Consider the following 26,977-nt stretch of genomic DNA (forward strand, 5'->3'; position numbering starts at 1 on the left):
TTTTAGACAGTAATTAATAAGAAGGGTAATTATTATTTAATGAGCATTGAACAAACTTCAGTAAAGACTCACTCACCTCTGTATGTGCCTTGTTAGCATGTGGTACACTAGCCAGGGGGGGATTTTTATAGGTGTTGTACATGGCGGCTGGCAGGATTATAATCCCCTCTCTGCAGGTGTGACACATTTACTGACTAATGGGACACAAAATACTACTAATGGAAGTGGCTAAGTGCTCAGAAATGCTGACATCACCATTAAGGTTCAAACAGCATTAAATATATATTAAGAAAACATCGTTGTGTTTGTAAGAAATGCATCTGTGTAGAGGTAGACAAAAAAAAAGATGAAATCTGACGTTTCTCTCCACCTATTATTTATTGGATTCTGCTTTTAGCAAACAAACAGTAGTTCAAATCTGTACAGATTGAAAAAGCAGAAACATCATTGAAACAAGATGTTTGTTACAGCAGCGGCAAGGCCTCGCTGTCATTACCCCGATGTCTTATTTTTTCAGCATGACTAGTCAGCAATGCAGGAAACCTCAGTGATGATCAATGACCACAAGTATTTATGTACATGGAATGAACAAAACCATCAGTGTGTCATGTATAAACCATCTTACAAATTCATAATAATGGAAGTACAAACACAGTAAAAAGTTCAGAATCCCAAGTTTGCTGTTCCACAAAAGAAATAAGCAGAAGCCTTGCAAAAATATATGCTTTTGTTTTTGCAGCAATGTTGGGGTTTGGATATGAAACCAGAACTACTGTATCAACCGTAGTCAAAACATGTCAAAATGCCTGCATGTTTCATATTTGAGCCGAGCACTGTATTTTGACATCAATGCTGGAGAAATATTTCCATCTTTTTTCCGGTGGATGAAAAACACTCAGCTGCATCACTTATCAGCTATTTCATTTAAACACACACACACATTTCTACAGTGTTTTCCTTCTTAATTTCTTACACACTTATTTGCAAACCACTAAACTTATGGTACATTTGTATTCCTATAATATTCTGAGATGTGTTTGTGTACACAATTAATTGATGACCCATACATGAGACCGCCATTTATGTTAAACATACAGTAAACATCTGGATTATCTTTATTAAAACTGTGTCACTTAGTGACAAGGTTTTCATGATTAGAGATCATTCTAATCAGTATGGCACTGCTTTAAGCAAGCATGCAACGTTGGCTTGTTAGTGTATAAAAATGTGGAGGTTTTTTTTCTTTTCTTTTTTTTTAAAAGCAGAGTATGATGCATGACTGCGATGACACATTTGAATTCATGTAATAATACATTATTTCCTGCCTGTTCCAATGTGGGCTAATTGCATTTAGCAGAGTCAGGCACCAATCCACTAAGTAATATTGCCACAGGCAAAAAAGAAAGTTGGTGAAGTTGAATAAAATTGCAACAGGCAGCAGCTGTTAAGTTTTTCCCAGACAGAAGTGAGGTAATTCACAGCCTCTAACAGAGCGAGATGCATCTGAAATTGTATGTTTTTGTTTGAGCTAAAAGTAGATCCTAAATATTAAATTCACAAATGTGAGAGGAGATATAATTTTAGCAAAAGTATTCATCATTTTATCCCATTTATCAAACACATTTTATTCTCTCCAGAGCAATCAAACATGTTGCCACATAAAACAGACGACTAATGAAAACCAAAGGCATTGTGGTCAGTGACAGACTAAAGCAGAAATAAAAGAGGACTGGTGTACTATACAACACACTGGTGATGTATTTCAGGTAGGAAGTGAACCATACATACTAATGTGTATATTCACTCTATATATTTTATGTACATAGATCATACTGGAATATACTAAGTATTCCCTCTTAAACACTTTGACCCTAAAATGTTGGATTTCTGCCAAACTATTTTTTTTTTTTACATAATCAAGAACCCAACCAAACCTTTGAGTAACCACATTTTAATTTCTATATTTCACATTGGGATACTTGAAGACATTAAACATTCTTGAAAGAGACAAACTCTCCTCTGTCACAGATGTTTTCATATTACAGTATGTTACATGAGTTTTTTTTTTAGTTTTTTTTTTAAATCTTTAATCGAGTGCAAAATGTAAAAAGAGGTCGCTTTAGAAAATAACATTCAGAAAAAAATTGCATACGTTAATTTGACAAAAGTGTGCAGAACATTATCTGACAGGTGTTATTTAAAATTGGCGTAGTCTGAGAAAATGTCAACAAAATCCTGGACAACTCTGTAGCAGAAGTCGTATTGTTCCTGGAAGAAAAAGCAAAAGGAAAAAGTGTCACTGTGGATACATGAAACTGTTCCAAACAACACAAAATGTGGATAAGCTGACATTTTTCTGCACTGCAGGTTTGATATTATCTCATTTTCCACCTACCACAGTCTGAACCATGTGCGGCCGCTGCATACGTAAACTCTTGACTGTCTGAAAAACATCCAGGAGGCCTTCAGCTTTCACTCTCTCCAGAATGTTACTGAGGGCAATGAAGGTTCCGGTCCGTCCCGCACCAGCACTGAGGACGAGAAGGACAAATCTGTCAGTAAGCACGTCACATAATGCACACACTGCAGGTGTTTTAAAACTGAGATTCACTGCAGAATCCCACGTGTCACAAAGAACTACAGACAATTTAAGAAACGCAACTCGGACGTAGAGCCAAACATTTTTAAATTCAAACAACTTTTCAATGTCTTAAAAAAACGTCAGTGAAACTCTGGTAATCTTAGCGCATCCTTTTTCCATTTAACTCAAAAAGTTAGCAAGAGAAAAGGTGACCTTTGTGTAATGTGGCTAATAATTATCTCCACTTAAAGAGAGGCTAATCCAAACGCTAACACTAATCAGTTTGGAAGCTCGGTGTTTGACTGAGTCAATGTTTACAATGATGGTGGGATGGAGAGAGAAAGACAGAGCGAGACAGGGAGCGAGCGCGAGAGAGCGATACGCGATTCGGAAGAGAAGTGTAGAGAGACGTTAGGGATTGCAACGGGTTAGCCCCATCCCCCCGAGACGGAGAAAAAAGCTTTAAAAAGCCCCTCTTAGACAAGTGGTGATGAAGGAATAGAGGAGAGTGATGACACCATTTCCTGTCGTTAGCTCATCTTATCAGATTAATCATAGTGGGAGTCAGAGGAGATTTCACTTTGAGAGGTTTTAATTGACTGTGAATCAGTGGATTGGATCAATCCCACAGGGGCACGCTGCTTTAGAATCACTTCACCTGAAGCTAGGTTCTGATCAAAGCTTTCACAGCTAAGTCTTTATAAAGGATCACATAAGTGGTTTAGGCATAGAACACCAGGTCTACTGAGGAAAATTGACAATTTATTGTAACAGACATTTGTTGGAGCAAAATATGTGTCCTTAAAATTGAAATTCATTCCAATATCAATCAGAAAGATTGAGGTGATTGGGTAATAAAAGCATAGCTGTATCAAAAAGCATTAGTGGACAAATACCTAATGTAATTGTGTCTAATTTCCATTATGCTGCAGAATTGTCAAACTAAAGTTCCTCACCTGCAGTGCACAATTATGGGACGGTTTCCAGACTGCTGCTGCTGCCTCTGCACGGCGGCAATAATGTCAATCATCCCTCTTCCCTCGGCTGGTATGCCGATCTCAGGCCATCCGTGGAAGTGGAAGTGTCGGACGTGTTGTGACTGCTTTTCCTGGTGAGATGTGCAAATTAAAGTGTTATTTCTATCCACCTGAAAAAAAGCTAGATATAATGAAATTTCATGAACTTTAAACTGCTTCATGTGGGTGAAGACAGCACAATGAAAACAAGTTAGGAAATGTGGTTCTTTAAAATGTCTGTTTTAGTGATTTGAAGTGTTTTACGCACTGGTCTGTAGGTGAGAACCATGTCTTTGAGAGTGAAGGTTTCACACACTGTATCTCCAGTCAGCTCCAAAGTATAATCTCCAAATGTAACACTGCCCTCTGATGGCCAATACTGGAAACACTTTTCCTGGTTGGAAAGGTCAGATGGAAATACAATTAGGCTACATTTGACTAATTTATATCCTGTTTTTGTTTCTGTATTTTCAATGTGCACCACAGCCAAAAAAAATAAAACAATTAAATACATACACAAGCTTTTAGGCAAAAAAAAAAAAATTAAAAAAAAAAAAAAAGAATAAAAAAAGATTATTTGACCATGCAACTCCGCTTTTCAGCCTGTGCTTTTGCAAGAGCACCATACTGTACCTGCTCCCTCTCTTTGAGCTCGGTGAGCATAACGATTGAATGACACCTCCACTCCCACACCATCCTCCAGAAGTCCTCCACTGTGTGAGACAGGGGGCCCTGGGTTGCGATAAAATAGTCCTTCTGCCTGTAGCCCTGGAGGGCAGATCATCCGGTAAACAACACTTGAGAGTGCAGCAAACATAATATTTTGCATTGTTTGTAAAGGAAACAATGAGCTTTATATATACTTCTATGGGAAATCTATACAGGAGGTTGTGAGGGAGTGCTTACATCAATAAAGGTGGCATTGATGTAGTCGGTGAACTCCTGTCCTCTTTTCACTGAGAGTATTACTCGGTTGAAATCATCTGCAAAAAGAAAAAAGGGAAATGAAACTTTCCACAAGTGATTCCTAATAAAATAAAAGTTTGAAAGGGCTGATGGAAAAAAAAAACCCACAGCCAAGTAAAACTTCAGCTGTGTTATTAAGGCCAAACACGCCATAGTGTATATCAGTTTTCAGTATAAAAAGTTGTACCCAGGATCTCTTTCCCCTCTCTGCTCTCAACTTGTAGCAAAGATACAAGCCCGATTTAAATGTCATTGATCACACAGACATGAACTGATTAGCCAGATATCTGTGTACGGCATCTATAAAAATCACAAGCAGCGTGATGCTTTGATGTTACTTGGATGTGATGTATTATGAAAGTGTTCGGAGTATCGGAGTAGTCCTTACACGGAATGATCTGAAGCACACGGTTCTTCTTCATGTTGGCGGGAAGGTTCCCAGTTCTCATGTTCTCTTTCATTATGCGAACGTTGGTCAGCTTCTGATGGGAGGAAACGGATTGACATACGGTTTGTTTTCATCAGAACGGGGCAGTACAACGCTAATAAACATGGGGATTTTTTTTTTTTCTTTTTAAGCGGGTGATGTTGAAACAGACAATATTTTAATAACTGCATCGAGTAAAAAGCACAGAAGCTGGACAAAAACATTTCTTCTCGGTCAGAGAAGATCAGAAGAAGAAGAGGCATTTGGGAATAATTCCATTCAGTGTGTGGGGAAATGTGGAGGACTCTTTGCAGCAAAAATGAGGATTTTTCACAGAGCTACGGTAAATTCTATGTGGCAGATGGTGGTACCTTATGAAGTTTTAGTTGATCCAAAGCATTGTTATTTATGTTACTACTGCCAGGAGCAGCACCCTGGGCAAGTTTTCCATGAAAATATACCCATGCAGGGCGCAGGGTGATGAGGACGATTCATTACTGACTGAAATGTTTAAGAGGGAGCTTCTTCCTTCGTACCCTGAACTCCTCCTCCAGGCCCAGCCTGTCGTGGGGAGCCCTGGTGTTGTGAAGCCTCTGCAGATGGCCCTCCAGAGAGCACACATCTAGCTCTGTGTCTCCATACAGATAGTACTCCAACAGAGCCTGGTAGATGAAGGAGTACTGCATCTGAGGAGGAAGATAAGGAGACGAAGACGTAGAAGTAGTTGCTTTAGTTTGCCAAACTATTTCCTACTATTTTTTGCATCACAGACATGCTTATTTTTCCATGCCCTCGCTTGTTTATGCCACGACTAGAGCAGCGAGTTGAGCTGTCAGTCCAAGGTACAACAGGTCGGAAAGGGTCAATCCTTACATCTGTCTGGATGAGTTGACAGCGCTGTTCTCGTATTCGGCTCACAAAGCCAAAGACATCCAGCCTCTGTTCCATGTGCATCATGTCGATCATGCTGTCAATGACAATGAACGTCCCAGTCCTCCCAACCCCGGCACTGTCGAAACACAAACAAGAAGAAGGCACAAGGTCTTCTCTGTAACAAACAGCCAAGTGGAGCTGCAAAACAAAATGTCTTGAATAACAACTCTGTATAACGTTGTATTTAAAAGAAAAAGAGCATTCCCTGCAGTAAAAAAAAATAAAAAAAAATACTGTTTTTCTCACACAATGCAGATTAATAGAGATGATGATGTTATAATTTTTGTTTGAAGTCACATACATTGCCATATTGTTCTTATATTCCTAACAGAGGCATCAATTTTGTAAGGAGCCACGAGCATATGTGGAAGTGCTTCACCTCTGAAGCCCAAACGCACTCCTAATAGATTTACAGGGGTCATTTCAGCAGACTGCACCTCAGGGAGCACAGAGCTGGGATTCCACAGTGGGGTGTTGAGGCCTCTTCAATGGGCCCCATTCAAGAACAACAGTCCTTCTCCCTGAGCACCTGTTACAGCAGTTGCTACAAGATTTCTCTGTTGAGGCGTTACGCTGATTGGTCAAATAAATATTATGCACATACCAGGCATGCAATTACAGAATAATGAGAAAGTTAAAAAAAAAAATATGTGTAAATATTCATCTGCAAACAGCATCACTTTAGTTTTTATACATTTTACCTTCAATGAAGTTCACTTCTAACCTTAATAATTAACATTGGAAAAAGTGATTTCTCCTCTTTTATAATGAATTGAATCTCTGATGCTATTTATGTGCATGCCTTCTTTTGACTTCCTTCCTGCAACACATTCTACCTGCAGTGCACGACAATAGGCCCAGCATACGATGGATTGACAGCCTTGACCTTCTTGAGGAATTTCAGCATGCCGATGGGTGTGAACGGCACCCCAAAGTCTGGCCAGCTGGTGAAGTGGAGCTGGGTGACCAGCCGGGGAGCTCGGGGACCATCGCTGCCTTGCTGTGAAGCACAGACGCACAAGGTTTACACCTGAATAATGTTGTCAAGACACAAATCAGTCAAACTGACTTGTTGTCTGTCTTTTTTAAGAAGCCAGTCAACAGCAAACTGTTACCTAATTTCCTTTTTTTTGCCAATTTGCTTTTTGGGAAGGAACGTAATTATCCAAACACTGGTTTGCCTCTACCTCGCTCTCATATCGCATCAATACTCAGGAGAGCATAATTTCATTTTGGTTACTCTCTGTTCAGAGAGCTAAATGTAAAAAAAAAAAAAAAGCAGCCAGTCTGTTGGCTTGTACTGAACAACTACAGCGCAGTCACAGTTTTTAGGGTCAGAGAGGATGTCTGTGCTTGTCTGCTTTCACATGGAGACGGAACAAAGTGAATTTTTGTAGTGTGAAGGCTTCACGGTACACCGAGCTGGCATCCGACTTGGCAGTCAAAAAGACAAGGGAGGAAACAAAGATGCTGTTTGTGTGTGAATTTCGAAAGATGAAATGATGAGAACAAACACTGCTTACTACAGCGTACTACACCTACATACTGATAATAGACACAACATATCTGCTCTATCTGTAATCTATATCCTTTAATATTCTTTAATGTGTTTCCATACTGGTTTTCATTTGTTTATTATATTTTGTATCCTATTACAGTTCACTAAAATGTTCCAGTTTCCCCATGGGGAACATTACTTTTTACACCATCTCAATGCAGCTTTGTTTAGTCTTTAATTTTTAATAAGAATCTCTCCATTACGAGAATAGATTTTTATATTTTTACAGCAATTAAAAACTATAGTGAGAACAACGTTGAAACAGTGCACTATTATTCTACATCACCTGTAAATATCAAAATAAAAGCACGCATTTATCTTAATGTTAGGCTATTTCTGTTCCTCCTGTGCAGTATAATCACGTTTGCTTTGCGCAGTGAAGTCAACTCAGCCTCTGTGCTGGGCCACGAGACACAGTTGTGTGTTTAAAAATGATCAAATCAGTGATTCGGTACTGTTAAAGAGCCTACAATGTATCCATGATCAATGCACTGATATGCAGACTCACAGGATTTACTTACATATTGTACACAGAATTTCCTAACGGTGTAGTCCACCAGTACAGTGACGTCCTCCATCGCCACTCGGACATTCCCGTACATCCAGCAACCTTTTTCTGGCCAGTACTGACAGCATTTCTCCTGGTGAGAGAATCACAACAATGAGGAGGTTATTCTTCATGTACTGGAGGGGAATATTATGCCTCTAAAATCCACACACAACAATTGATTATCATTGCATCTGAGGTTGTATAGCTGCATCTATTGTACGTGTAGAAACGTGTATGTCATGCTTGCACTTCACAATCCAATTCAAAGGCAATCACAGCGACTTTGTGCGACTCTGTCAGTCAATAAGATCTTCACAGTGACGTTTCAACTCATTAACTAGATTCTCAGACTAATTATCATGAAGCCTCTTAGGATCTTATCAACAATTATTTCGTCATTGATCCCCATTGCCTCTATTCTGCGCCATCAAACCTGCTGTTGAGCACTCAATTGATCAACCCTTCGAGGCTAAACTCGTGCAATATAAAGTAACTTGCTGGGTTACACTCTGTATGGATTGTCAGATGGGGAAGGGGTCAAATAAATTATGCCCATGACTTTGGGTCTTGAGAATACAAAAGTGATTCCATTAATTGCATGTTGGAGTTGTATAGATTTTATAGGTTCGTTCTATAATGCTGCAGCATTGGAAGAATGCAGCACAGAGGGAAAATACCTCTTTCCTCTCTCTCAGATTCGTCAGCATAACTATAGTTGCTGTTTTCTGTTCCCAAATCATCCGCCAGAAGTCGGCCACTGTCTCGGGTTTTGGACCTGAAACAGAATCCGGAAAAGTTTTTGAAAAGTATGGTTATAAACTCAACAACATGTCGGTGTAAATTACGTTAAATGTGTATTTACCTTGCGCTGCAATGAATTTGTTCTTCTCTTTAAAACCCTGTGTGAAAAAACACATTATTCATGAGAATTTGTCTTGAGCACAATCGTTCACATTAAAAGTTTAATTATAATTAATACTCACGTCTATGTAAGATGCATTTATATAGTCTGAGCACAGATGTCCATCAAGATAACTTAACATCACCCTTGAGTGATCGTCTGTGAATCAAAGAAAAAGAAAGCAAATCCATTTAGCTCTTAACTTTTTATTTCAGCCCGCATGCCCTCTCCTTATGATTTAGTTATTGATAGAACTTTAAAGTTGTAATAATTGTGCCTGCTGCAGAATATAGATCCTGACTCACATGGTAAAATGTTTGGGTATCTGTTTTTCTCTCGGTTGTGCTCTCTGCTCGCCTCCTCAAAGGACCCGTGGTGGTAGTAACATGGCAAAGACTATAAAGAGAGAATCCAAATCTCATGAGATAAAAATAAAGCCATGAGTACAAAGCCGGCTAACACAACATTTTATTACTGTTTTCTGTACTTGTTGTTTGCTTGCAGAGCTTCAACAACAACAAATAAACTCGGGCTTACATTGAACTCTTCTCTGAAGAGCTTGCCATCGTCCGCAGAGCGAATCCGGTACTCCTCCTCCAGCGAGTCCAGAGGGATGGGGAAGTACCTCTTGGATGGCGAGGGAGATCTGGGGAGGAGGACCACTGTCTGCTCTCCTGTGTTTGAGGAAATATATGGTGGTCAGGCTGCAAATGTTTCCCAATGGAGAACATTACACAGCACCTGCAAAAACAAGCCTGCTGGCTATTAAGATTTCCTACTTCTGTGGCTACATGACAGAAATGATTTCTAGAGTCATAAACATGGTGCTGTTGCATGAAACTGTCTTAACTCAGAATTTGGCCTTTCCATTTATTTATATTTTTACCTGAAGTGAAACTTTATATGGCTCCCTACGTGCTCGGAAAGCTAAGAGCCTCTCCGAACCGTTCCAGAAACCAGATCATGAAACTTTACTTGTCCACGAAGAGTATAAATTTATCAATCAAATAAAAAGGAAATAAAAAGCAAAGGGCTGCATTATATTTTCATGCGCTGGTTGGTTATATTGAGTACAGGACAAAAGTACCTTGTTCCTCCAAGAAGCCATTTGGAATCTTTTTATCCACCGAGGTTACGAGAGCTTTCCTGTGGTTTTTGAACCTACAATAATGACATCGTGAGGAGAGAAGAAAGCAAAACCGTCTATTAAAAAATAAAATAAAAAATCCAATCCCTAGAACAGTGCTGTTGAGCACATAAAGTGAGTAAACAACAAATATCAAAACCAATATCCACCATCTCAGAGAGGCAAAGCTGTTCCTCCTCATGCCGTCGTCGAGAAGAGGAGGTGTGAGCTGGCTGGTCAGTGAATGAGTATCTGTGGCCTGACCTGACCTCGCCGGTTTTGTTTGCCGTCTTACTTGAAGTGCAGCTGTTTACTCATAAGCCAGTGATCACCGGCTGTTTCCAAACTACCCCCACCCAGATGCCCTGACCTGAACCTCTCATGCTCACAGACATGCTGAGAAAGAGAGAGAGAGAGAGAGAGAGAGAGCGAGTAAGTGATGAAGAGTGTGTATGTGCAGGTCTATTCACCTCAGACAGTAGATCGTCAGCAAGACGACGATGATAAGAAGCAGGGAGATGACCAGTGTGGAGGGCAGCACATGAGCACCCTGGTGGGTGGGGTTTTCTAGAAAAAAAAAAAAAAAAAAAAGAATAATATAATTCCTTATTAGTTTTAACCAAGAATACAACAAAACAGTTTTCTGGTATATCATACAGTGTTTTAACGAGTATATTAACGAGACAAATTAATAAATATGCTTATTTGCTTTTCCTGACGATAATTGTTATCACTAGTAGACAATTAGCTCATCTTAACTGGGCTCTGTGCAGGGGCTTTTAAGTGACTAGCCCCTGTCAGGAAATAGTCTTATCTAAATGTATCCTAGTACCAGCATCACATCTAACAGATAGTTCATGTAAGAGGGCAAATTATTTCTCAGGATGTCAAACTCTTCCTTTAAAGCAAGACTTTCAAAAATGTTGCTGTACGTTTGTGTCCGGAATCACATGTGAAAATTACAGACAGCAAAATAGTCAAATGAGTTGAAACAGTACAAGTGGAGAACAATCAGCAAACCGATGCAATAACATCAGTTGCAAAACATCTGTCTGAAGTTTTCTGACATTTTCTATTTTACTGTAAAGTACTTGTTATACCAGATCCTGAGGGTATTAAAGTGAGCAAGGGAAGAATTTAATTTGAAGAAATTTAACTTTTGAGTTGTTTCATCTTTTAAAAATTACAGTTTTGCTTTAACATCAGATTTTTGCCATTTACAACATACTAATTCACTTGTTTCAACAATTACCTGCAGTTTGGTTCTCATGAGATGAATTATTCACAGAAATAGAGATCCCAATCAGAAATAACACCATTGTCACTGTGGATAAAAAAAAAAAAAATTAAAAAAGCAGTCACTTAAACAGAAAAACAGATTAAAACCTGTAATTTTCCACAATGCCCACTAGGCGGCACCAAATAAACATGAAATACGTCTGCAGCTCGATGCAGCATTCAAAGGGCTGAGAGGAGAGCTCTGCTTTGATTAGGCTGAGTGTCTCTCTGCTGATCAGTTGAAGTCCTTTTGTCCTGTCGGGCTGACTTGAAAAAGCGGCATCAAATAACCTGATATTCAGACATCAAACCAGAGAGGAGGCTTTTAACCCACAGGTGACAGTAACCGTATACCCTGTGGACTCCGTGGATTTGGCAATGGAGTCAAGCTCAAGTAGTATTTGTTAGAAGCCATCTCATTTTGCTGTGCTGTCTTTGACATACAGCACGGTGCAGCCTGGCGAAGCAACGAGACAGTAAGACATGCACACTCCTCCACACATGTAGTGGGTATTTTTGAATTTTTAAACCTCAGTCTAGTGGCCTTTTTTTCAGGTCAAATGTGACACTGAACTGTCTAACTTTCTCTTCCTCTACGGTGAAACATAATTTTATTCTAAACCGTTCTCATTCTTTTCTTTTACTTTATTGCTGGCAGCTATTAGTGATGTATTTGGGGCAGAGCGCCACGAGTGTCTTTACAAAAGGAAAAGGATATGTCATGTTCCTCACAACTATGACAAAATGCAATTGATTCTGACACATTATCATTGTGTCTTTTTCATCTCTAAAGTGTTGCAGCCAATTTCTCCAAACTCACATCCATTTCCTCTCTCTTTGCCCCATCCTCCAAATGAGAGGGTGAGAAATCACAGAATAAATTGGGCAAACGGGGCAGATCTGCATAAGTGGCTTTGATGGAATAAATGAGAGAAGCAAGAATTGAGTGTCCTAATTTATCCTCTGTTCTCAGTCCCCTTCTCGTTATAGAGGCTACAAGCCTGGATGGAATAATTCATTGTGTCAATTTAGTTCTTCTAGAAATGGGTCATCTGGGGGCCTAATTTGTAATGTTTGAGAGAATTTCTTGCACATAACCCTGGGGGTTTCATATAACTATATCTCCCCAAAGCATTTGTAGAGAACGGAGCAACATTAAAACGCTCTAACAATGTTCTCAAAACAAAATTTATGTCAAAACGTATAAAGTATTATTGGACAACAAATTAGGGGCTCTGGGTTGTGCACATTATGCAGTGTCTCTCTGCAGTAATACACTGTAAAGTACAGGGTGTCGACACACATGCACACGCACAGCTCATTTGCAAACACAGACAGGAGCAAAGTGGACCTGAACTACAGTCAAGTCTCTTTTTGCACCTAAATAATAACTGTGAAAACCAATCAAATAAACCTAACAGCTATCAACGTCCCAGAGTCAGAAGTGTGTGCAATTATACAACACACATACACACACTGCTTCTTCTCACCGCACACGTGTGCATGCCTGCACATACGTCGCACAGCCAAAGGCTATGTGTTGCATATGTGCCGCACTCTGTCGGAGGAGCCAATTCTCTCCCCAGTGTTAACAAGCTGACACCGCCAGCACCTGTTCCCCACTCTCCCCCACTGGGCAAGTCACATTCACTCACACAGCCCCATCCTACAGCTCCATGCTGCAAGGCATACTGTGCGTGTGGGTCACTGCACAGGCCACTGAATATCTGTCATCTTCTGGCAGCTACCGTGTATATAGATGGGAGAACAGAACATAAAGTATGTCAAATGCTCTGTCACCTTAAGTGACTAAGGAAATGCTAACTCAGACCTGGTATGCATGTTTTTCACTTTAACTAAAGGGAAAAAAGAGGAACAAAAATATGTGTTAGCGTGGCCCTCTGGCCAACACAGGGGAAACTAACAACACAACCAAGCAGAGGAAGAAACACAACACATCTTACTGCACTGGAAGGCAGGATGCTGTACTGTAACAATACTTCATACAAACATGTTTAAAAAAAAAAATCTATATTTAACTTCATAACTGATTATGACTGATTATCCATCATTGTTCACGCACCATACCATACACTATTTATGCATCTTAATTTGCATATAAAATCATCTGACCTTCATATGAATGAGGATTAACTGGAGAGACCTATTTTAAATAACTGCTCTTGTGTTTCCCAGAAGGTGTTGCATAATTCATCCCAGATCCCTGCTTTATTTTCTCTTGACTGAAATACCTACAGACGATGTGATTGCTTCAACCTCCAACACCTGCTTGATATAAACGTTCCCAGTGAATTAAATTATACTGCATCACTTGCATTGGGAGTGCAGAAGCAAATCATCCCATCCAAGCATGATTTAATGCTGAGATTCAGAATGCATAATTCTCCGGCTTGGACCTCCAGGGTTAATATTTTGGTTAATATGCATTATTCAACATTGATTAGCTTTGCTTAGTGAACATATATGAGATGAAGATCACCACATGACAGTGCATTGCATGACTGGCAGCTACAGACGCTGTGGTTAACTCATATGTACTGCAATGCTCTCGAATGCCAACACTCACAGCATCCTGAAAGATCTGTCATGCTTCACTTCAACATCCCCCTCATTGTGACACTCACATGCAAAGCTGTAAATGAGACTCAAAGGAAACCAGCCAAATAAGTATTTTGCTTGTGCAGATCTGCAGTCACTCATCAGTGAAGGTCTTAACCAGGAACACAAAACATGTGGCTAATAACAAATGACGGTGAAGAATTCTGAATATTTTAAGTAGCTTAGTGATGACCGCTTGACTTCCTGGTTGGTATATAAATAATAAATGATGTGCTCACATAATTGAGAACAATAAAAGATAATGTGCACGTGGGAAAAAAAAAAAAAGGTTCTCATTTTTCAAATTCAATACCATTAAAAGGAAATCGTCTTGACTGTGATGGAAATCGTGGAGATGAGGTGAAGAAGTCAGAGGAGACCGTTCTGGGTGTCAACGCAGTGACGTTTATTGGCAGCAGCTCGATCGAGGAGAGAGAGGCAACAATGTGTGGCAATGCCCGGTTGCTAAACCTCTCTGCCAGTACTCTCACAAAGGTCTCAACTATAAGGAACACATTGGTTTCAATAAGGATAACAATGTGTCCTTGGCTGAATACTGTCAGACAGAGAGTCAGACATGTTGTCTCCAATGTGACCACAATCAACACTTATCATGGACAGTTCGTTCCTGAGGACGGGGTGTCCGTTTTGGGACCTTTACCCGACATTCAGGGAATCACAGGAGTCTCATAGTATGTCAGGCCTGAACGATAGAGTTTCCTTGACTGATGTGAAGTATACAGGAACTTCAAATCAATTACAGAGTTCTTAAATATCTTTAGATTGTAATACATACGCTGCCAGTCGCACGTTACAGTAACTACAAAGTGATTTGTGTCGTATTTGATTTCTGCTGACCTGCTCTAACCTATAAAACCTGTTTCGTTCATAAGAGCAGAATGATTTTTTTAGACTCCTATTAAAATCTATTTAAAGTCCTGTTTCCAAAATATGGAACTCTGGATGAATGTTGCTGCTCTGAATTATTACACTGGGATTTCCACTAAACTCATTAATATCATACTCAAGCGGCATCTGGTACTCCAGGTAGTTTGTAGCTGAATTGTGTCGATCTTATCTCCCAGGCTATGAGGGACATACAATCTACTGTCATGGATGATAATTTGTTGCATGTATAATATTGGGACACTTTCAAAGTCCCTTTTCTTAATAAATTAAGCAGGAAATTTGGAAAGCACACTGAGTACTCAGAGCTAAGACACTGTTAGCCTCAAAAGATTTGAGAACTCACATCTCAGTGATAACGCAGTGTACGTTAAAATTGTACATCTCATATATGGTCTTTATTCTTCCTCCTTGTTTGGTGTTTAATCTGCTGCACTGTTTCCACTTCATGCTCTCTTGCCATATGTGCTTTTATAGTGCGCAGTTTTAATGCAACACAATAAATCGTAGGCCTACATTTGTAAGCAATCTATTTCGACTTCACAACCAGGAATGTCGATGTGTAGCTTGCTCAGCAATCCTTTCTCTCCAAGGCATACAGAGAAAACATAAAAACAGAAATACCAAATGTTTGCACCTTTGTAGAGGGACAGTAGTGGGGTGCCAGCGGGAACCACCTGGGAATCATTATGGTTTTTATAGGAAGTCTTAAAATCTTTAAATTAAAGACAAATTATCTTAAAAAGTGAAAACACTGCCAATCACACGTAATTTACATTGGCACTATTTAAATGTCACTCACACTAACCGGGAGTGTTGCACCTCTCCCAGCATGCACTGGGCAGGATGTTGGCTACACTGTGGACAGCTACAACCAAATTTAACTATAAGCAAAGACAACACGTGATTTCTTTGTCATTTAATTATATTAAAGAATGCTGTTTAAAATGAATATGGGTAAAATTATATTCTTTGAATTGCCAATTAGCAGGAAACACACAAATATATTTATAATAATAATGATAACAACAACAATTATAATAATGATAATGATTATTATTATTTTGCAGGTATTTGGTCATAAAACTAAGTATTGGAGAGATTTGACTTGATGATGGTCCTAGATGTAAAGTCATGCAGGACATGAACAAAGTAAGTGCAACTCACCCTGAGTTAACATATTTCAGTCCATCCAATAGTTGAGGCTTTTCACTCAAAACATACTGTAAATGTTTCATAGTGGCACTAAAGGAAAAGTCTGTGGATTTATCCTCTGGGGACCATGACCCTCTGACCCAGATTTCATGGCCATCCATCCACTTGTAATAGAGTTATTTACCACCAACAGATCAACGTTGCCATCCCATGAACCAAATTATGCACTAATGTATCACCATATCAGTGTTTTTGGAGAGAGGCTGGATATTATTTATGGCCTGTAAAAAAAACAGCAGCCTCACTGCCCTGACACTGTTCAAAGCTTCCTGCCCCTGAAATCACCACTGATTTGAAAAATACACATATTTCTAAATTATTCAATATGCTCCATCAATGACACTGTCAGGGGACATTCGTGGAGATCTCCCACACGTGATGCTTATTGAACTATGATTTCTGATCTGGAAAAAAAGGAGCAGCATTGAAACAGATCAAAAATATATAACAAAAACAATTTAAGGAATACTGGCAAAAAAAAAAAATATATATATATATATATATACAATTTTATACTTCAGGACAGGAATTCACTTTTTAAGAAAGGTAAAGAATGCTCTGAAACAATAACATAATATATAAAATAGATAGCTACGTCCTATCACGTCTCAGTTTCCTCACAAATCAATATGGCCTCAAAGACAGATTCACGTTTAGTACCTGGCACAGAATAAATGGCATGTCTTGCACAGAAAAAGATAAAAGATTTTTCTTTGTTTCCAGGGAACAGAGGAACAAAGGCAGTGCGAAAAAAATATACAAGAAACAGCCACCACTTCCATTGTCAAGTGCCAAGGAAAAGGATGGAAGGAGAGCACAAACACATGTCAGTAAAGTGTAGTAGCAGTCGAGAGAAGAGGAAAGATGAGAGAAGAGAAGATGAGAGGAGAGAAGATGAGAGGGGAGGGGAGAGGAATGGAGCTGCAGGAGATAAATGTCTAGATTCAAGGTTCAGAGATAACCGCCATAATGGAAGACATCCTTAGTACACAGAGGTAGTAAAAAGGATGATGCCTCACTATCTGGTAAGCCACTGCTCTATCTTCAAATGCATCTTCTTGTATTTCGCATATGAGGGAGGCTTTACAACAAAGCTGCCTTTCAAAAATACACCTGTCAGACTTGACAAAAAAATCATATAGCAACACTTTTTATCAAAAAGACATTTAACCTGGGAAGGCTGCCCTATCCGTATCTTGTTGTTGTTGTTTTTTTTTAACCATGTTTACGTGTCACTGCCTGCTGTCAGTATAGTTATAGTCACAAAAATAGATTTGGAGAGATAATTTGAAATCCACCTAGTCACATCAAGAAAGGGGACACTGTCATTAATTATTTTTTTTTCCCCATTAATAGATTGAATTTCAATTGATTCCTTGAGACAGAATTGACTGGTCAGAGGCATTAACAGAAGACTTACACTTCCGAGCAAAGCCACTGTGATCTGCAATCAGTTGACCCGTCGGTCCATAACAACCATGTGATCCCGGCTCCTGCTTGGTTGGATTTATGAGGGGGTTTTCTACCCTTGGTGCCTCTCTTACTCACATCCTCTGATGCATCGATAACAGTGCTGGGTGAAGAGATGGTTGAGGTCGTTTGGAGGTTTGTCAGAGCTTTAGATTGGGATGAAGGCACAGGGGAGCAAAGAAACCTGGGAAAATTAAACAAAAGGCACCAGTTAGAAATGTATAAATGTTGATCCAAACCTCAAAGCTATTAAATGTATTCTACTGTTAAGCAATAACAGAGGAAGATGTGAGGTGACTCACTACTTGAGCCAGAGATAAAAAATAAAAAAAAAACTTTTAAATGCATGAACACACAACAAAATAAAAGTTGAACGAGAAGGGATTTACATTTGCGCAATGTGTCGGAGAGAGTGACTGCACTGTATTTAATCCAGTGGGTGAGACTAGTGTGTGAGTGTGCAGCTATTTGTCCTGGGCATGCTGTTCTCCTTTGCAACGACCACTTCAGAATTCACAGTAAAGCAAAACCATTAACGAGTTATTTATCTGTGGCTTTAAGCATCTCCTTAAAATCTAAGAACAGTAAACATAACACAGTTGTCCAATTAAAGTTGTCGCCACACACGGCCCTGAGTCTGTCTGTGAATGTGCCCACGCAACCAAAACCATCTCACAAACTATGCTGGAATTAATTCTTCACTGTTTGCACAAAAGCATTACTGAGATGTTTATTCCTTCATCTTGCTGGAGTCTGAGAGAGAAAGCCTGCCCCATTGGCCCACTCACTCCTCTTCTCCCGGAGTCCCATTGCCCACAGGTGTGAGACACAAAGGCACATTGTTAACACTTAACGCAGCGGAGCAGAAAGCAGAGGAGAAGAGGTGAATTAGTCAGTTAGAGCCAGCTGGAAGAGCCCACACAGACTGAGCTGCGGTGGAGAAAATGAATGAATAAGGTACAGTATGGAAAACACCTCCTTTTTTTCTCCTCAATACTGTAAGAGCTCAGCTCAACTTTTCCACTTTTTTTTTTTTTTTTTTTTTTTAAAGCTGTTGGCATTTGAATGTTTGCCATTAAAAGCACCCACTTCAACCTGAGAACTATAAACCTCATCAAACGATCCTGCATAAAAAAGAAGCTTTAAAGATATGCCCAATCGGTTTAGTGTTGAGACTTTAAAGTTGAAAAGTTACTATTTTTCTCTATTGTTAGAAACGAATGCCAGATTTTGAGGTTAGAGATGACACAACACCAAAACAGCCCGTAGGCTGGACAGGTTTTCGTTCACACGGGCAAAAACGGGTAAAGCATCTGAAAAGCATCTGTCTATAAATAACATTTTAATGTGACAGTTTTGTCACTGTGATCAGTTCCCGCTCATAACAATAAATTGGTGCATACAGTGTGTCGCCACCACAGATAATACATATGTACAGTATATTTAAATAGCTACTGTATGAGGCCAGACAGAGCTGTGGTTTACAAACTCACCAACCTTTCACATGTATGCGCATCTATTTTATTATATTATTTATGGTTTACTGTATTTCTAATGAATAGGTATTTAAGAATTTATCCTACAGGAGATCAATTAAGGCACATCTTACCATTTAATAGGCTAAATGTTAATGTTTTACGGAAGTATGTTTGGTTGGATTTTAAAGTGTATATTCTGTTATTGAACTCCAGTTGCAAGTCTGTCTGACACATAAAATAGTCCCAATAACATGTATTTTTCAAGACTTTTAATCACTTTTATGATGTTTTAGCACTGTGACAACTGACGCAACCACCAGCACATATTTAAAAGATCTGCTATGATTCGGAATTAAAATGTTGTATAATTTATACTATCTGACTGACTGATTTTGGTCTGTCAATTAGAAGAATGTGCTCTCAAGAAAATCTCCAATCTGTATTGTACAGGCTTTGCTTTGAAAGGGGCATTTTAAACCTGCAGTCTTTCAATGATGATAAAACTAAACGAAATATTGATAAAACATTTCCGGACGTCTGTTTATTGTTCCACATCTTGTTTGTCATTTAAATTGGGTAATAGAGATTCATCTGCATTGCACCTACTCTACTCTATGTCTAAATACATGCATAAAAGGCAGAGTTACCCTGACTCTTAGTATGAGACAAGGTCCCGAAAACCCCATTATGTAACTCCAGTGTCGCTGCCTGTTTAACACGTCTTTCAAACTCCGAGCTCGAGCAAACATTAATCAAGTGATGTCATTTAAGTAAATTTATTTGACTTTAGAAAACTCCCCTAGAGCCACAGAAGTTATTATAAAAGTGCTCTCAGGCTATGTAGCACTCCCTGTGACAAGTAAGTTGGCAGTGACATGTAATATCGTTAACATCGCTGCTCGTAGCTCTAATTCCTCTGAAATTAATTATGCGCTCGATGCACCTGAGAGGATGGCGCAGTTTATTCTATATATAAATGTGGTGAATGTTCCATGATGCAAAAAGGTTAAGCTAAAAACATACTAAGAAAAGAACTGTCACTACACGGCTTCCTTTTGACCCTACACACAAACATAAATCTCGTCACTGAATCTGTCAATCAAAGATGAATCACAGCGTAAAGCGGCAGAAACTGCAATACCAGCACTGATGTAAGGATGGACTTCCAGCTATACTTCACACTGCGACGCTGACTTTAAAAGGAAAAGTTGTTACACAGAGGGTTTAAGAAAAGTTTAGCTACTAAGCAGTGGAAAAAATATATTAATAATGGATAAAATAGGTAATGTGTTACACTGAAGTAATAATACGCTTCGAAGATCTAGGTTAGGTTCTTTGCAATGCTAATATATTATTATGAATGTTAAAAAGCCTAAGCTAACTGATAATAGGTATAAAAAATGTATAAAATGTGCTTAGATATTCATAATGTATTTCACATGCTTAAAAGTCCCTTGGGAGACTTTTATGACGGCATTCTCATCTTTTCACATCAAGTATTTTTCCTCTTTCTTGCCCAGCACATTCAGTCTTAAAGAAAAGGGAGACACGCTCAAGGCATGCTATTATTACAGACACAAGCACGTCCTTTCTGTGCCGCTCTGCCCATTGACTAACAGGGGAAACATGCAGATCATTAAAGTTTTATGCGAGTGCAGTCATCACCCGGCACTCTGTGGTTCAATCATTAATTCATACCAAAACAGGCAACACAGAGTAGCCTCCTTTAGCTACACAGCTATTAAGTAAATAGTCTGTTTTTTTGTACTCTAATTGTAATTTGCACTGTCAAAATATCTGATGAGTGCCATTCACACACTCTACATATTCAATGAGTTCAGTTCATGCTATTCACATGCCGCCTTCCTAACAGAGAAATCCAATATTGATGCCTTTCATTTTAGAGGCTCACATGGTTTCATACGGGGTAAATTGGGTCTTCAGAGAGCACAGATGCATGCAGTAACTTTCACTCATGATGCTCAGACAAAACTGAGATTGTATTTTGTCAGTCAGGTTGGAAAATCGGATTTCACACAATTCAGTGAAAGGCGAGTGTCTGTATGTTTGCAAATTTGTTTCCATCTGTGATGTTGCCTGCTAAGAAACTGTCTGGACAACAAGACAAAATGCTGCTTTTTACAGCATTAGATAAAGACATATCCTGCTGTAAAAGATTGAACATTAGTGTCTTTTCCAAAATATATTAAATAACACGTTTCCTTTAGTGCTCAGTTAAATATCAGCCAATTATAGACATCATATAACTTCTACTTGCACGAACCCTGAACTTGAACTGACTGGTCTACTGAGCATGTCAGTGGGGTCTGAGCCTCACCCACCCAATTCCTTGAGATGAGCAACTATACTGCTGAGGGAAATTGCTGAGAAATATTATTTCTGTATGGCCGTATCAGAGGATGAAAGTAATCTTCAGCCTCCAGTTTGAGGACTCTGAAAATGACACTTCTGGGGCACAATATAGGTGAAACCAGGGACAAGAGATGATAATCATTGCAATTACAGCTTCACCACTCGTTCTACTGCTGCTCAGCCGAGGGTAACAAGTTGGCTCCTTTTACTGGAAGTGGTATGAAGTGTGAGAACTATGAAATGAGCAAACAGAGGTGGTTCAGTCTATCCCATAGTTAAACATACCCTGTGATGCACACATGATTAGGTGCATTATTTTAAATAATTTTACAGCTTCATTCTGACCCAGTGAGCTTCTGTTTGAATTCATGTGGCCCTCTTCAGATTCATTCTCTGCTGCTGCATTCTCCTTCACTGTGACTGTTGCCTGAACAAATCCTGTGTTTAAGTGCAGCGCTCATTAAAATAAAAAAAAAGTCGCTTTCTTCCCTCCACAGACAACAGACAGGACTGACACCACAAGCACCTCTCGTAGGCAAGTTGTACCACAAGTCATGGTTTACTTATGAAACACTGAGCTGGCATGGCAGGGAGCTAAGTTCGAAATAACCTTATATGATAAACAAAAAGGAGCCTGGAGTCAGAAGTTAAATGCAAGCAATAAACTTTATCATAAACAAGACAGCAAAGGGTGCAGTCCCTTTAAAAAAAATGCCATGTTCATGAGGTCTCTCTCTTCTATTTGTTCCATCAGACAACTCACAGCACTGAGTGCACACATGCAGCCCACGGAATGAAACATAATCCTCATTATCCTCTTATTTCAGCAGAAATGGTGACAGACAACAGACAGACAGTTCAGACTGGAGAAAATATGAAGGGAAAGCACCAAATAAAAGGAGTTATTGGAGGTTAAATTATCCTCTTATCAAAATAATCAAAATCTATTTGGATTATAGACTTGTTTCACATACTGTACAAATTCTATCCGATTTCAATATTTCTGAATGAAGCATAAACTCTCCGAAACAACTTAATCTGAGAAAATAAATGATTTCAACGAAACTATATACACTGTAAACTGGGAGAAATAAAGCATTACAAATGGACCAGCTGCCTCAACGCTATTGCATGTGAGATGACATTGTCTGACTCACAGTGACTTATAAATAAAACGTCTGCGGTCTCAACTTTTAAAGCCGTCATACTGACCCTTATAGCTAGCTGCACACTTCCCTCTCAGCTCTTTTTCCATCTCCTTCCAGCCCAGGTGTTCAACAGTCTCCTACCTGATGACACCAGCGAAGCACTGAATCCGGTTTTACGACCATCATGTGACAGAGTGTCTATGGCAACCTCTGAATTATTGATGTCATTTTAAGCAAACAATATTAGAGAAGAGTACAATGTAAACTCAGAAATGACTCATGTTTCTACACAGTTCATATACAGCTAGTGCTAACATAGCTATGCAAACCAGTTTTAAAAAGGCCAATGTGTGTGCATTTACCATCATCAGGATCGTTCTCACCTTAGGATACTGAAAAGTCATCCTCTGGAAATTAATCTTTGTATTAGCGCGTATCTAACTATAGCTGGCGTATTCCCAAGGTGACAAAGATGTGGGCTATGCAGCCCAATATTCAAACCACAGATGAGAAATCTGAGGTAAGTCCAAAATTAACATCAGCTTTTAGTAGGCCACTTAATCAAGGATGGAACTGAAGGTTACGTTATTGTGAATGAGGTTATGGTGAATGAGGGACATTTATAATTCATGTTTGAACACATGGCAGCTCAATCAGTTTCCCATACTGCAACTATTACAACAGTATCCTACTAAGATTAGTGTGTACTGCTGCATCTAATGAACTGCTTGACAGTTCTCCGTCAGTTGATCTGATCAGTTGTGCTCACTTCTTCCAGATTCATGGGTCAGTCTTTGCCATTAGCGGAGAACTTAGTGTATCTTATAGATTTTATTTTGAAACCCATAATTAGATCAGAGCATGTCATTGCATCAAAATAACATGATACATTTATTATTCCCCTCATGTGTTATCAGAAAACAACCCATACCGTGTAAGCTCCAGCATGCAGGATGACTGTGGTGTGTGAAGCCTGCAGGCCCGGTTACTACTACGTGTACTATCCCCCTTGCGGTTTTATGTTATGACCACTGAGGATGCTACATGTTCGATTTCCATAAGATCAGACTGGAATTTTAACATGATATAAAAAAAAAAAATTAAAAATCGCAGATTGTTTTACAATGAATTATTGGTTAAACCGAAAATATACACATGAAGCATCCTGATGGTCGCAGGGCGCGTGGATGCTCCACTAACCCACATTTATGTAGTAGTGCATGTTGTCTGTGCAGGAATGACAGCAGACACGGAATATAATTTTCAATCCCTGTGGCCTGCATGCGATTTCCCTCTCTGGAGAGATAAAGCGGTAAAGCGGTTTTCTGATTTTAGCGAAATGAATAGTGGTCTGATTAAAAGACAGATGCACGGAGCCTGATTCATTAAAGCTACACTAAAAAACGCCGAGTGGGTTCAGGAACGAGTCCGGGTGAAGCAACCGAGAAAAAAAAAAAAAAAAAAAACCGTCGGTGTTTACGCATAAATACGCAGACAGAAAAGTGCCATCGCTAGTTTTCAGTGCGTTTTTTCCGTGCATCTTACCGTGGTGCTGAGATGACCTCGCCTCACACCGCGCATCGGCTGATGATGATGTCGGCTTGTGTCGTTCCGGCACGCACCCGACGCCTGTCTCCTCTCTTATGTCCTTTGGAGAATAACGCAAAAACACACGGAATTGTCGAAATCATCTGACCTTAGCCGATGAATGTGATTAGGTTCCCCTGATGATCATGTTTCCTGCAGATCTCTGAGGATGCGCCGGCCCGCCTGCCTGCCTGAGCGGAGCGCTGTTATGGCAGCCAGAGTGGAGACTGGAGACCCTCCCCCGGGCGCAAAGCAGTATCAGGTGGACACTGAGCATCCTTCACATTCCTGCATCACTGAACGATAAAGGGCAGTAAAAAAACACAACAACAACAAAAAACAGGCTTAGTCTGTTCTTATTTTCCTTGCCTATGGTAGTTTTTACAGTTGACATTTTAGCATGATGTTTCCTCAGTACATTAAGAAATCGCTGACATTCCTATAGTGCTCCCCTGGGGATTCACATTACGAATTCACATTGACCTTATCAAACCCTGGGTTGTTTTTTCATGTCATTTGATGCTGCAGACGTGCACCTTCAGTGGCATATTTTATTTTACAAACATACCTGTCAATGTATTTCATTTCCCCCCTCTTAGTCTTAGTCTTTTGTTACTTGAATGTCATTTTAATAGACTGACAAAGTCACGTGATGCGTTGTAAAGTGCTTTAGGTCAGTATCTGCATTACAAAATCATATGAACAACAGGCAAAGTAAGAGCTGGCCACAGGGTTTACGATTTATGTAGTATAAATCAAGAGCCACCTGCTGGCAAGGATGAACCTGTCATGCTGCGTTCACGGGCTTATAAAAAAAAAGAAGAAGCTGCAAATAAGAGTAAGCACTGAAATGAGGTTTTATCTTTATATAAATTAAGACTAAGGTTGGGTGATATGGACAAAATCAAATAGGTTTGACTAAATACCTCAATATCAATGATGCAACAATTTTGTAGGGATGATTATTGGTGCTTTAAAAATTATTTAAGAAGAAAGATTTTTCATAAATAATTATCAATAATGTGGCTATAATTATAAAACAGGTAAAGGCAATAAGTAGTCAGAAAATGACAGCATTTTACTGTAGTGCAGCCTTTAAAACAGGAAAAGTCAACACTTATGACCATATTAAGATATCCAAAATCTAAGACGATAATTAGTTGCAAATCACAATATTTATAAAATATCAACATATTGCCCGGCCCTAATTAAGATAACTGAAAATTCTTGTGGACATGTCAAGAAAAGTTGCACAGTGTATTCTAAAGTGTAGTTGCGTGTTTGGCATGGTTTAAAAACATATTTGCTCAATTTTTAATGTTGTTGAAGCTTTTGAATCACATGCATTAATATGATCGGACTCAAACCTAATGTGCGTGTACGTGTCTTTATCCTGCTGCTTCTCAAATAATGTTTACAATCACATTTTGTTAACATGAAATACTTGCAAAAAGCAAGTTGCATTTGCATGCGAGTCATGAGTCAGATATATGAGCTCCCAAGCAAAACTTAAGGGCAGTATTAGTTAAAGGGCATCTGTGTAACAGCCTCTCTGTTCCCTGGATGTGTAGCTATAAAGGCAAATTTCAAGTCTGCAGGGGCTGCTGAATATCATAAGGATTGTCTGTGACAGTTAGAAAATGAGATAAACAAATGTGCTTTTTTTTTTTTATTTTTTTATCCAGCATATGGGATAATCCTCTGTGGCTTTATGACATGAAAACAAACATTTCGTATTAATGGGCTTCTTTGCTGACCTCTTGTGGAAGCTACATGGAGTCACTGGAATGATAAGTCTTGAGGGGAAATAGACTGTTGCCAAATAAATACATTCATGAGGTGGGACGTATAATTTGCAAATGATTATGTAATGTCTCTGTAATTTGTGTTGAGAGAAATCCATTCATTTAAATTTGTATTTAATGTGTTAGTACATTTAAATTGGGATTTGTAGACAGTTAACACTTGCAAGATTGATGGAAGTCATGAGGCAGGGTGGTCATAAAATCACGTCTTGGGGGACTTTGTCTCCTTTTTTCAATTAAGAGCATTTTTGAGTTTTACATATTTCCCATAACACACTTCTGCTCAGACTACTCTATTGCATTTTCAGTAGGCTATAATGCATATACCTCTACAACTCTCCAAAGTGGAAATAGTTTTAGACACATTGACATGGATTGAGACTATAAATAGTAAAGGAGTGTGAATTTTCTTTTAATGTGGCCCAGGGCCTTTTGGATTGATGCCCATGGAAAAATACAGTACAGTTTTTGTACAGGATGGTTGGCACTGTCAAAAAGGCCTTATATAAAATGTAAACCACAGCAGAGCCTTTCAAATGAAATATGTGATAAAGTCTGTGAGGAACTAAGAACAGGTGACAAAATATGTGTCCGTTCTACATAGATAGCAAGAAACTCAGATATCAAGTGTATGAATGAGTTGTCGCAGAGAAAAGAGGAAGCGACGAGGAGGTGACTGGATTTTAGTTGGTGAACAGCCTTATATAGAATATTAAGATTACCTTCCTTTTGATTAGTCCTGGCTCCTGAGCGGGGCCAATCGAAGGCCCGGTGCAGGACATGGGTGGAATCCTGTCAGATGGAGAGTTGATCACACCATGAGGTCAGAGCCCGGAGGAGGTGGCCTGTGATTTTGGAGCAGGTCTCCACAGTATTCTGGAAGCTCTTCCTGTTCTTCATTGTGAGAGAGTGAAACCGGCAAAGTCACAGAGCGTGGGCATGTGATCTTGGGCAGAGGCCGAGAGCATGGAGAGGAGCACAGTATCAGCAGCAGGGTCATTTGGTGTTCGATTCAGTTGTTTTCTAAGTCATCAAATATT

General features: G+C 39.3%; 1 protein-coding gene across 3 annotated transcripts; it reads right to left on the minus strand.

The window, feature by feature from the left end:
- Positions 1-361: 361 nt before the first annotated feature.
- On the minus strand, positions 362-24,361 carry LOC138617654 (receptor-type tyrosine-protein phosphatase epsilon-like). Of its 3 annotated transcripts, none has more exons than XM_069692819.1 (21): positions 24,242-24,361; positions 17,497-17,730; positions 11,311-11,382; positions 10,529-10,625; positions 10,020-10,093; positions 9,470-9,606; positions 9,238-9,328; positions 9,015-9,091; positions 8,894-8,930; positions 8,709-8,806; positions 8,003-8,122; positions 6,760-6,923; positions 5,864-5,999; positions 5,527-5,676; positions 4,952-5,045; positions 4,504-4,580; positions 4,231-4,365; positions 3,866-3,991; positions 3,538-3,689; positions 2,396-2,531; positions 362-2,268 (listed from the first exon to the last, which is right to left on the minus strand). In XM_069692819.1, exons 3-21 carry the CDS (start codon positions 11,375-11,377, stop codon positions 2,194-2,196), a joined length of 2,043 nt encoding a protein of 680 aa, XP_069548920.1. In that variant the 5' UTR covers positions 11,378-11,382; positions 17,497-17,730; positions 24,242-24,361; the 3' UTR covers positions 362-2,193. The 3 variants fall into 3 exon arrangements, with proteins under 3 accessions (XP_069548920.1, XP_069548919.1, XP_069548918.1); XM_069692818.1 differs by having other exon boundaries at positions 17,625-17,730; positions 24,091-24,361; XM_069692817.1 differs by having other exon boundaries at positions 24,091-24,361.
- Positions 24,362-26,977: the final 2,616 nt, after the last annotated feature.

Source organism: Brachyistius frenatus, unplaced genomic scaffold (genome assembly GCF_029030835.1).
Source record: "Brachyistius frenatus isolate BFR_SWC_R1_liver_20210118 unplaced genomic scaffold, ASM2903083v1 Contig_13, whole genome shotgun sequence".
NCBI classification, from domain to species: domain Eukaryota; kingdom Metazoa; phylum Chordata; class Actinopteri; family Embiotocidae; genus Brachyistius; species Brachyistius frenatus.

Excerpts from the sequence above, each read along its gene's own strand:
- LOC138617654 (XM_069692819.1), bottom strand. The coding sequence starts at position 11,377 with ATGGTGTTATTTCTGATTGGGATCTCTATTTCTGTGAATAATTCATCT. Across the intron at positions 8,807-8,893 it reads CAAATTCATTGCAGCGCAAG|GTCCAAAACCCGAGACAGTG; the intron begins GTAAATACACAT and ends ATTCTGTTTCAG. Across the intron at positions 6,000-6,759 it reads CCTATTGTCGTGCACTGCAG|TGCCGGGGTTGGGAGGACTG; the intron begins GTAGAATGTGTT and ends GTGTTTCGACAG.